The sequence below is a fragment of the Bombina bombina genome, chromosome 1 (genome assembly GCF_027579735.1).
Source record: "Bombina bombina isolate aBomBom1 chromosome 1, aBomBom1.pri, whole genome shotgun sequence".
NCBI classification, from domain to species: domain Eukaryota; kingdom Metazoa; phylum Chordata; class Amphibia; order Anura; family Bombinatoridae; genus Bombina; species Bombina bombina.
The window spans coordinates 474,715,688-474,728,531 of NC_069499.1; the positions used below are offsets into that span (position 1 = coordinate 474,715,688).

The window sequence follows — 12,844 nt, forward strand, 5'->3', positions numbered from 1 at the left end:
TATAAAGCAGGCAGCGAAACTCGTCAACGCCGATTGCTTAAGGAGCGGTTAATCATGAGTCGGGATGGTTTCACAGAAAGACTCGCCCTGCATCTCTGGACTTTCATCCATGTTCACACTGAGAGGCTGACAGAACTACTTAAAACTCCAGTCCCATTTCCAAGAGTACTACCGTCCATAAGAGACTACTCCAATCTTCCGACACTTCTCTGCCAACCTCCTGTGATGAAAGGAAAATAATAACTGGGGGATGACTAAGTCTTATCAACTAATGATTTAAATTGTGATTTAAATCATGAATCAAACCAAATCAAACCTGGTGAATGGTCAGTTCTGTCCATCCTCCATAGTTGAAGGGTTCTTATCGGTGATTATTAGTAGGCATGTGCATAGGGATCATATGTGATGATCCCGAATGCGGAAGGTGTCGGCTACTAGCAGCATTCAGATCTTTTTGAGAAAGGTCTTCACACAGACCTATTCAAATTCAGATCTTAATGTGTTGCACTTTCACAAGAAATATGGATCCGAGAAGAGCTGAATGTCGCAAGCTGCTGCCTTCTTCCACATTCGGATCATCACAAATGATCCAAAATGCACATACCTAATTATTAGCCAGAGAAAGCCAAGATATATCACCTTTTTTGTCCCTAAATGTCATGAACATTAGTTTACTTCTCTTTTTAGAAACAAAGAAAAAGGGAGGTCTTGTTATACAAATGCAGCTAACCATGAAATAAAATACAAAGAAACATCAAAAAGCAAACCAGTTTTCAGTTTATTTAACTAAGATACATAAGCATTAAAATAAAATTTAAAAACAAAATCCAAGTACAAACCATTTCCAAAAAGATGTAAAATTCATGAATTATTTTTTTTTTTTAATAAAGATTTTTTCCCCCAAGAGTATTATTGAGCCCTTGATAAAAAAAAAAATTATTAAATTTGATGTGTCATGTCAAAGTATTTTCTCACTAAATTTTCAACAACAAAAAACAAAAAAAAGGGAAAAAACAACAACAACAAAAAACACAACATTTTCCTTCCAATTTTTAGGTGTTTTCGGGAGTCAAAGTTTGAAGCAAGTTCAACAGAGAAATCCCAAATCAGAACCCGTGGTTATTTCATTTTCGATAACAGTATAAGTCATTCTTTTTGGCGAGAATAGTAAATTCATACTTTAATTCCGACCTGCCACAACTTTTAAATACTGAAGTGCATTATGAGCAGCATCATTGTGAGCATTACCACAAGAGATCCCAGTCCCATGACAGACAGTAACAGGATTTGAAGATAATTCAGCAAGACACTGGTATTGTCCATTAACGCTCAGTTCCTCTGAAAAATACAGAAGCAAAAAGACTTAATACAGTATAAAAATATATGTGGACAATAGCTAGTAATAATCGAGTACCCATGCAAAATGACCTAAATGAAAGCAAACAACTTATAACATTCAGGGTACAGGCATGTTTTAATATGTACCTTATTCAACTATCAACAACTTACTGAACGATGTATTGCATCAAATTCATGCTGGAATGCCAGAACATTGTACTTATTTAGCTTGTCTACACACAAAAACCCCCATAAATTTACAAGAATTTAACCAACATGCTTTTCAACTAAATGATACCAAGAGAGCAAGTCAATTTGAAGAAAAAAAAAAAACAACTTAAAGTTACACTACGTAAATCATGAAAGAAAATTAGCCGCTTCATATAAATTTTATTTTTTCTACTCCCCACCCCCCCTCACTTATTACATTATGGGTATGCCTGCTTCAAAGGCAACACAGTTTATAAATTCAAAAATGTCTAAAAGCATACATAAACAGGGAGGGTTAGTAAAAGGCATCTACTAGTGTTTCGAAAGAATGGCCTCAAAAGGATCAAATACAGTCGCATCAGATGCAAAACTAAAGGCAGAGAGAGAGAGGATAGAGATGATAGCGACAGCGAGAGAGATAGTCTTATGTGAAGGCCCAATACTTGTCAATGTATGTAAAACTAAAATATCAAGGCACAATCAACCCATAGTCACATCACCTTTTATGCAGTAATAGTTTCGCAGGAAACCATCATGCATAAAATTGCATGGATCTAGGATATCTTTTGCTATCTAATGTGTGTGTGTGTGTTCTAGTTTCCACGTATAAAAACACATCAACTATAAATTAAATCAGTCATTTTTTCTGAATTCAACAGAGCACAGCAAACAAAATTCTTCAATCTGCCGGTCAGCTTTTGAGCCTTAAATGTTAACTGCAACTGGAAAAGGAATGAAGACTGTAGCTATATTAAAGGGATATAATACCCACTTGCTAAATCACTTGAAAGTGATGCAGCACAACTGTAAAAAACTGACAAGAAAAATTTACATGAACATCTTTATGTAAAAAAGATATTTTACCTCAAAACTTCAACTCACAAAAGTGCTCTGTGAACAGTAACCCTTCAGCTACCGTCAGTTGCATGTCAGAAAAAAATAAATCAGCTTAAGTGCTGAGGTCACACTTTGCTTCAATGTGATCTCATGAATTCAATGAAATCTCATGAGATTTCGTAGTACACTTCCTTAAACTGAGGAGGGAAATAACATAACTGTGCCCACACATGACTGATGCACGCTCACATGCAACTCCCAGCACTAGCATCTTGATTGACTGCTTAAAGTCCCTTTACAATGGGACATGGCTACTGAGTAAATTTTGAGGTGAAATATCTTCTTTTCACATAGAGATGTTCAGGTGATAATTTCTCGTCGGCTTTTTACAGATATGCTGCATCAATTTACCTTTATGGACATTCTTTCTTCAGGAAACTATTTAGAGCTCCCTACAATCCCCTGAGTAAATATCTCAGCATCTTGATTAATGGAATAGGAGATGAGTGTAAGGAAGTGGATAATTACACAATTCACTTAGAGATCCAGTTGCCAGTATTTTTATGGAACTTTTAAGAGGAACTTATGCTGATAAATGGACTGTTGTGATTGGATCTACCACTAGTGTTTGGAAAAAAATACTTTATTTCCTAGAATACCCATGTCCGATTTGGTGAGCCTATATGCTAATTCTGAGAACCTTCCTCAACAAAAGCTAAATGCATTAATCTCATTTAGCCACCAATAAAGCAAGCGTAACCTAGGTTCTTAAACAAAAAATGGCCGGCTCCTGAGCTTTACATTTTTAAATAATACTTTTTAAATAAAGATGGCAAGAGAATGAAGAAAAATGAATAGGAGTAAATTAGAAAGTTGCTTAATATTGCATGTTATATCTGAATCATTAAAGAAAAAAAATTGGGTTTAGTATCCCTGTAAACTTTCTTTAAAGGGACAGTCTACATCAGAATGTTTATGGTTTTAAAAGATAATCCCTTTATTACCCATTCCCTAGTTTTGCATAACCAACAGTTATATGAATACACTTTTTACCTCCGATTACCTTGTATCAAAGCCTCTGCAAACTGCCCCCTTATTTCAGTTCTTTTGACAGACTTGCATTTTAGCCAATTTATGTGTGTCACATAGATAAGTGTACTCACGCGCGTGGGGTTACTTAGGAGTCAGCACTAACACCCTCTAGTTGTGAAAACACTGTCAAAATGCATTCAGATTAGAAGCGGCCTTCAAGGTCTAAAATTAGCATATAAACCTCCTAGGTTTAGCTTTAAACTAATACCAAGAGAACAAAGCAAAATTGGTGATAAAAGTAAATTGGAAAATTGTTTAAAATTACATGCCCTGACTGAATCATGAAAGTTTGTTGGACTAGACTGTCCCTTTATGGGGAGTCTCCAGGACGCACTAGTCCAAAATCAAGTTTACTTGTGAAGGCTAGGCAAACTGGACTCTAAAGCCCTGTTATTAGCTCAAATACTTACGGCAGATCTAAATTTGAGGTTAGAGATATCATGTAGCCAGAACTGTGGATAATAAAATGTATGATGGTCTTATTTTTTTCAGGAAGATAGTATATATTAATCTTAGATCAGGGCCATAAAACACATAGCCCCTCTTCCTGCCACTGAACACATTCTACAATTCGGCTTCAAGAAAAGCATTACTCCTTTTTTTATCAAAGGTGAAATCTACCAATGTCTCCTGGTTTTGGATTTCAAACACCAGTAATACTTTTATAAACAGCTCTTAACTGAGGAACAATTAAAAGGTTTAAACATGCAGCAAAACTATACAGATTAGTCTTTTTCTTTTGTTAGCTAAAAGCTTTAAAGCCTTACAGCCATCAAAAAAAGAAGAAAATAATCAACCTCTAGTTAAGACATGGTTTCTACCAAATGTAAAGCTTCATGGACAGGATCATTTTAGTGAGCATTCTGAAAGAACATCTCCCCTTTAAGCATATGACATTGCATAAAGCAACATAAGCAACCTTTTTAAGGAACTGAAAACAAACCTGTTTTAAAAGTAGGAGCATGTGCTAAAGTTTCTGGGACAAACAGAGAAAAGTCATAGGTTCATCTTAAAGGGATACTAAACCCAATTTTTTTTTTCTTTAATGATTCAGATAGAGCATGGAATTTTAGGCAACATTCTAATTTACTCCTATTATCATTTTTTCTTTGTTCTCTTGCTATCTTTAAATGTAGCCACCAATGAGCAAGCGCCATCCAGGGTGCTGAACCTAAAATGGGTCAACTCCTAAGGTTTACATTTCCACTTTTCAAATAAAGATAGCAACAGAACAAAGAAAATTTGATAATAGGAGTAAATGACAAAGTTTCTTAAAAATTGCATGCTCTATCTGAATCATAAAAGGAAAAAAAATTGGGTTTAGTGTCCCTTTAAGCCTCCCTAAAAAAAAAACATGCACTTACTTGAAAATCATGTAAACCTTCAATTAAGATTTACTTTTCCAAAATGTTCTGGATTTCATCTATATATTAATTTTGACCCGTGTCCCCTCCAGAACACCCAGTATTAGTAAGAGTGAGGATGCTTGTAACAAATTCTACCACCCCTGGTCATGCACTAGGTTTTATGGAGCTTAGCAATGCTTTCATATATGCAGTGGCCACACATACACTAAACACAACGTAAACTTTATGACATGGTAGTCAAGTAGTTATTTCAATTCTATAAAATGATAAAGATTAACAAATCAGCAATAAGATCTAACTAATTTAGCTTGTCTAGATCTAAGCTAAGCATCTGGCACTATTTCACACAACAATTTAATTCATTAACTGTATTGCCTTGGTCTGGACACAAAAAACATGGGTAGAATGCACCCTAAAAGTGAGAGAAAAGTATCAATTAAAGTTGCATAGTTCAGAGCATGTACTTTTAAGATCTGTTTAAATTCACTTTTAATTACAAATTGTACTTTTGTTCGAATGGTATTCATTGAAAAAGAATATGTAAAAATCCTTCACTGCTGGGAACTGGTGATAAGTGTTTGTAGAATAGCCTTATGCTTGTCCCACATTCAAAGTTTACATTTATAGGAAATATGGGCTGACTTGTTGGGCCTATTCTTATATGTATCATTAGAACTTTTTGTGCTACCTGGGCTTTGTAAGGCAGATGGTTGCCATCAGCATCTCCACAGCTGAGTAAGTGTGCTGAATGCATCAAAGCAAGAACCAAATAAATTATAGTGCGTGTAAATATCTAATAACTAAGCGCCAAAATGGAACACACACAAGCTGCCAAAATAAGACCATTCAGCCACCACTGCATGGCTCTTTTGAAATGCATATTACACAATCAGTAAAATTGAAAAATAAAGTAGAAGTCACAAAGAGAGCTTAGCTTGTGGGATCCTAAATGCTTCTGCATCCCTGTGTATGTATGAGCAACAAAATTAGGGAGCCATATTTGATGCATTTAAAAAAAAAAAAAAAAATTTTACATTTAAAAAAAAAAAAAAAAAAAAAATTTGAGTGGTCTTGCTCCACACTTACCTATATCCAAGTATTTAACATTAAATTTTTGCTCCTCTGCTACTTCACCAAGCATTTTGACATAGTCCGTGTTGGGAATACTGAGTGGGCTTCTTTTTAGCAAACTTATTTTCTCTCCAGTTGAATTTTTAAGATGATCCCATGTGCACCCAAGGTTGTTTCCAATCAACTTTTCCTAAAAGCAAAACAACCAGTAACTTAAACATTCTAACTGTTTTGCCCATCTCGCCATTTACATTAACCCCTTGCGCCTATAGGATGTATATATGTCATGCGGAGATAGAATATGAATATATATATATATATTCATGTTCAATCTTTTATTTTTGAAAACAATACAATATATTAGCAAACAGTTCACAGCTTTAAAAGATACAGTGCAATGTGAAATACATTTTCCTAAAATAAGATAAAGTTTCTGCGAGTGACCCTAAATTTCTGCCCCTTCTATGGTATGGATCACAAAATCGAGTACCCATATTCTTAGTCTCGAACACCTGTAGAACTATATGATCATCCCAAGCAGCAATTGTGGAGAGATACAGCTTTGTCTCTCAAACAGAAAAAAACTATAGGGAGATTATTGGGAGGGGGCGAGGGGAAAGGATATAGATGGTAGATGTTGCAATCTTAGTGTGTGTAGGTATGTATCATCAAGCCTATCCCGCTGGGAGACCCGATTCCCAAAGGAACAGCAGTTCAGCATAGTAATCTAGTTTACCATTGATGTAGTAGCAATATCTCTCTAGGGCTAGGTTTTGCTTCATTTGCTCTATCCACATGTGTAGGGTAGGAATCTTGTCGGACTTCCAAAGCCTGGGTATTATCTGTTTGGCGCTACTTATAGCCAGGCGAAAAAGTGTGGTGTAGTGTGTAAAGGGGAGCTTGGGAGTGACATGAAATAAGTAGATAATGGGGTCCAAGGTAATATCACTGTTTAGAAATTAAATCGATTGATATCCTGCCAAAATTGGCCTATTAGAGGACATGTCCACCATATATGAAACGGAGTACCCTCCTCTGAGCATTTCCTCCAACATCGATCAGATGCTTCGGGAACGATACACACATTATATATATATATATATATATATATATATATATATATATATATATATATATATATATATATATATATATATGGCGGCACTAGTTAGAGGGGGGGGGATCCTACACTGCAGAAAATGTGGAGGGAAGAGAGCTGTTTGGGATGGATCAGGGGGTGAAAAGTATCAGGTCGGAGGGTAATCTCTACACTAAAGCTAAAAACATAATTTATGTAAGAACTTACCTGATAAATTCATTTCTTTCATATTGGTAAGAGTCCATGAGCTAGTGACGTATGGGATATACAATCCTACCAGGAGTTTCCCAAACCTCAAAATGCCTATAAAATACACCCCTCACCGCACCCAAAATTCAGTTTAACGAATAGCCAAGAAGTGGGGTGATAAAGAAAGGAGTAAAAAGCATCAAAGGAATTTGGAAATAATTGTGCTTTATACAAAATAAAATCATAACCACCATACAAAAGGGGGTGGGCCTCATGGACTCTTGCCAATATGAAATAAATGAATTTATCAGGTAAGTTCTTACATAAATGATCTTTTCTTTCATGTAATTGGCAAGAGTCCATGAGCTAGTGACGTATGGGATAGCAATACCCAAGATGTGGAACTCCACGCAAGAGTCACTAGAGAGGGAGGGATAAAAATAAAAACAGCCATTTACCGCTGAAAAAATTAATCCACAACCCAAAATATAAGTTAATTCTCATAAATGAGAGGAAAAAACTTAAATCAAAAGCAGAAAAATCAAACTGAAAAATCTGCCTGAAGAACTTTTCTACCAAAAACTGCTTCAGAAGAAGCAAATACATCAAAATGGTAGAATTTAGTAAATGTATGCAAAGAAGACCAAGTTGCTGCATTGCAAATCTGATCAACTGACGCTTCATTCTTAAAAGCCCACGAAGTGGAAACTGATCTAGTAGAATGAGCGGTAATTCTCTGAGGCGGGGCTTGACCCGACTCCAAATAGACTTGATGAATCAAAAGTTTTAACCACGAGGCCAAGGAAACGGCAGAAGCCTTCTGACCTTTCCTGGAACCAGAAAAGATAAATAGACTAGAAGTCTTCCTGAAATCTTTAGTAGCTTCAACATAATATTTCTGAGCTCTCACCACATCCAAAGAATGTAAAGATCTCTCCAAAGAATTCTAAGCATTAGGTCACAAGGAAGGAACAACAATGTCTCTATTAATGTTGTTAGAATTCACAACCTTAGGTAAGAATTTAAATGAAGTCCGCAAAACTGCCTTATCCTGATGAAAAATCAGAAAAGGAGATTCACAAGAGAGAGCAGATAATTCAGAAACTCTTCTAGCAGAAAAGATGGCCAAAAGAAACAACACTTTCCAAGAAGGTAGTTTAATGTCCAAAAGAATGCATAGGCTCAAATGGAGGAGCATGTAAAGCCTTAAAAAACAAATTAAGACTCCAAGGAGGAGAGATTGATTTAATGACAGGCTTGATAAGAACCAAAGCCTGCACAAAACAATGAATATCAGGAAGTTTAGCAATCTTTCTGTGGAATAAAACAGAAAGAGCAGAGATTTGTCCTTTCAAGGAACTTGCAGACAAACCCTTATCCAAACCATCCTGAAGAAACACTAAAATTCTAGGAATTCTAAAAGAATGCCAAGAGAATTTATGAGAAGAACACCATGAAATGTAAGTCTTCCAAACTTGTTAATAAAACGGATTTACGAGCCTGCAACATAGTATTAATCACTGAGTCAGAGAAACCTCTATGACTAAGCACTAAGCGTTCAATTTCCATACCTTCAAATTTATTGATTTGAGATCCTGATGGAAAAACGGACCTTGAGATAGAAAGTCTGGCCTAAATGGAAGTGGACATGGTTGGCAACTGGACATCCGAACAAGATCCGCATACCAAAACCTGTGAGGCCATGCTGGAGCCACCAGCAGCACAAACGATTGCTCCATGATGATTTTGGAGATCACTCTTGGAAGAAGAACTAGAGGCGGGAAAAACAGAATTTATGTTTACCTGATAAATTACTTTCTCCAACGGTGTGTCCGGTCCACGGCGTCATCCTTACTTGTGGGATATTCTCTTCCCCAACAGGAAATGGCAAAGAGCCCAGCAAAGCTGGTCACATGATCCCTCCTAGGCTCCGCCTTCCCCAGTCATTCGACCGACGTAAAGGAGGAATATTTGCATAGGAGAAATCATATGATACCGTGGTGACTGTAGTTAGAGAAAATAAATCATCAGACCTGATTAAAAAACCAGGGCGGGCCGTGGACCGGACACACCGTTGGAGAAAGTAATTTATCTGGTAAGCATAAATTCTTTTTTCTCCAACATAGGTGTGTCCGGTCCACGGCGTCATCCTTACTTGTGGGAACCAATACCAAAGCTTTAGGACACGGATGATGGGAGGGAGCAAATCAGGTCACCTAGATGGAAGGCACCACGGCTTGCAAAACCTTTCTCCCAAAAATAGCCTCAGAAGAAGCAAAAGTATCAAATTTGTAAAATTTGGTAAAAGTGTGCAGTGAAGACCAAGTCGCTGCCTTACATATCTGATCAACAGAAGCCTCGTTCTTGAAGGCCCATGTGGAAGCCACAGCCCTAGTGGAATGAGCTGTGATTCCTTCAGGAGGCTGCCGTCCGGCAGTCTCATAAGCCAATCTGATGATGCTTTTAAGCCAAAAAGAGAGAGAGGTAGAAGTTGCTTTTTGACCTCTCCTTTTACCAGAATAAACAACAAACAAGGAAGATGTTTGTCTGAAATCCTTTGTAGCCTCTAAATAGAACTTTAGAGCACGAACTACATCCAAATTGTGCAACAAACGTTCCTTCTTTGAAACTGGATTCGGACACAAAGAAGGCACAACTATCTCCTGGTTAATATTTTTGTTAGAAACAACTTTCGGAAGAAAACCAGGTTTAGTACGCAAAACCACCTTATCTGCATGGAACACCAGATAAGGAGGAGAACACTGCAGAGCAGATAACTCTGAAACTCTTCTAGCAGAAGAAATTGCAACCAAAAACAAAACTTTCCAAGATAATAACTTAATATCTACGGAATGTAAGGGTTCAAACGGAACCCCTTGAAGAACTGAAAGAACTAAATTGAGACTCCAAGGAGGAGTCAAAGGTTCGTAAACAGGCTTGATTCTAACCAGAGCCTGAACAAAAGCCTGAACATCTGGCACAGCCGCCAGCTTCTTGTGAAGCAAAACAGATAAAGCAGAAATCTGTCCCTTCAAAGAACTTGCAGATAATCCTTTCTCCAAACCCTCTTGTAGAAAGGATAGAATCTTAGGAATTTTTACCCTGTTCCATGGGAATCCTTTCGATTCGCACCAACAGATATATTTTTTCCATACTTTATGGTAAATTTTTCTAGTTACAGGCTTTCTAGCCTGAATAAGAGTATCAACGACAGAATCTGAGAACCCACGCTTTGATAAAATCAAGCGTTCAATCTCCAAGCAGTCAGTTGGAGTGATGCCAGATTCGGATGTTCGAACGGACCTTGAACAAGAAGGTCCCGTCTCAAAGGTAGCTTCCATGGTGGAGCCGATGACATATTCACCAGGTCTGCATACCAAGTTCTGCGTGGCCACGCAGGAGCTATCAAGATCACCGAAGCCCTCTCCTGATTGATCCTGGCTACCAGCCTGGGAATGAGAGGAAACGGTGGGAACATATAAGCTAGGTTGAAGGTCCAGGGCGCTACAAGTGCATCTACTAGAGTCGCCTTGGGATCCCTGGATCTGGACCCGTAGCAAGGAACCTTGAAGTTCTGACGAGACGCCATCAGATCCATGTCTGGAATGCCCCATAATTGAGTTATTTGGGCAAAGATTTCCGGATGGAGTTCCCACTCCCCCGGATGAAATGTCTGACGACTCAGAAAATCCGCTTCCCAATTTTCCACTCCTGGGATGTGGATTGCAGACAAGTGGCAGGAGTGAAGCTCCGCCCATTGAATTACTTTGGTCACTTCTTCCATCGCCAGGGAACTCCTTGTTCCCCCCTGATGGTTGATATATGCAACAGTCGTCATGTTGTCTGATTGAAACCTTATGAATTTGGCCTTTGCTAGTTGAGGCCAAGCCTTGAGAGCATTGAATATCGCTCTCAGTTCCAGAATGTTTATCGGGAGAAGAGATTCTTCCCGAGACCATAGACCCTGAGCTTTCAGGTGTTTCCAGACCGCGCCCCAGCCCACCAGGCTGGCGTCGGTCGTTACAATGACCCACTCTGGTCTTCTGAAGCTCATCCCTTGGGACAGGTTGTCCAGGGTCAGCCACCAACGGAGTGAATCTCTGGTCCTCTGATCTACTTGGATCGTCGGGGACAAATCTGTATAATCCCCATTCCACTGTCTGAGCATGCACAGTTGTAATGGTCTTAGATGAATTCGCGCAAAAGGAACTATGTCCATTGCCGCAACCATCAAACCTATTACTTCCATGCACTGCGCTATGGAAGGAAGAAGAACAGAATGAAGTACTTGACAAGAGCTTAGAAGTTTTGATTTTCTGGCTTCTGTCAGAAAAATCTTCATTTCCAAGGAGTCTATTATTGTTCCCAAGAAGGGAACTCTTGTTGACGGGAATAGAGAACTTTTTTCTACGTTCACTTTCCACCCGTGAGATCTGAGAAAGGCTAGGACAATGTCCGTATGAGCCTTTGCTTGTGGCAGAGACGACGCTTGAATCAGTATGTCGTCCAAGTAGGGTACTACTGCAATGCCCCTTGGCCTTAGCACCACTAGAAGGGACCCTAGTACCTTTGTGAAAATTCTTGGAGCAGTGGCTAGTCCGAATGGAAGTGCCACAAACTGGTAATGCTTGTCCAGAAAGGCGAATCTTAGGAACCGATGATGTTCCTTGTGGATAGGAATATGTAGATACGCATCCTTTAAATCCACCGTGGTCATGAATTGACCTTCCTGGATGGTAGGAAGAATTGTCCGAATGGTTTCCATCTTGAACGATGGGACCTTGAGAAATTTGTTTAGGATCTTGAGATCCAAAATTGGCCTGAATGTTCCCTCTTTTTTGGGAACTATGAACAGATTGGAGTAAAACCCCATCCCTTGTTCTCCTAATGGAACAGGATGAATCACTCCCATTTTTAACAGGTCTTCTACACAATGTAAGAATGCCTGTCTTTTTATTTGGTCTGAAGACAATTGAGACCTGTGGAACCTTCCCCTTGGGGGTAGTTCCTTGAATTCCAGGAGATAACCTTGAGAAACTATTTCTAGCGCCCAAGGATCCTGAACATCTCTTGCCCAAGCCTGAGCGAAGAGAGAGAGTCTGCCCCCCACCAGATCCGGTCCCGGATCGGGTGCCAGCATCTCATGCTGTCTTGGTAGCGGTAGCGGGCTTCTTGGCCTGCTTACCTTTGTTCCAGCCTTGCATCGGTCTCCAGGCTGGCTTGGTTTGAGAAGAATTACCCTCTTGCTTAGAGGATGTAGAATTTGAGGCTGGTCCGTTTCTGCGAAAGGGACGAAAATTTGTTTTATTTTTAGCCTTAAAAGACCTATCCTGAGGAAGGGCGTGGCCCTTTCCCCCAGTGATGTCTGAAATAATCTCTTTCAAGTCAGGGCCAAACAGCGTTTTACCCTTGAAAGGGATGTTAAGCAATCTGTTCTTGGAGGACACATCCGCTGACCAAGACTTCAGCCAAAGCGCTCTGCGCGCCACAATAGCAAAACCTGAATTTTTCGCCGCTAATCTAGCTAACTGCAAAGTGGCGTCTAAGGTAAAAGAGTTAGCCAACTTAAGTGCTTGAACTCTGTCCATAACCTCCTCATAAGAAGATGCTTGATTGAGCGACTTTTCTAGTTCTTCGAACC

General features: G+C 38.8%; 1 protein-coding gene across 1 annotated transcript in view; it reads right to left on the reverse strand.

Annotated features, from left to right (window-relative positions):
* Window positions 1–757: 757 nt before the first annotated feature.
* The window catches only part of LOC128645485 (interferon-inducible double-stranded RNA-dependent protein kinase activator A homolog A), a 52,740-nt gene continuing 40,653 nt past the window's right edge, over window positions 758–12,844 (reverse strand). The window contains exons 7-8 of the mRNA XM_053698507.1: window positions 5,931–6,105; window positions 758–1,338 (exon numbers count right to left, since the gene is read on the reverse strand). Coding sequence (XP_053554482.1) covers window positions 1,181–1,338; window positions 5,931–6,105 — 333 coding nt within the window. The 3' untranslated portion in view covers window positions 758–1,180. The remainder of the gene's footprint in view (window positions 1,339–5,930; window positions 6,106–12,844) is intronic.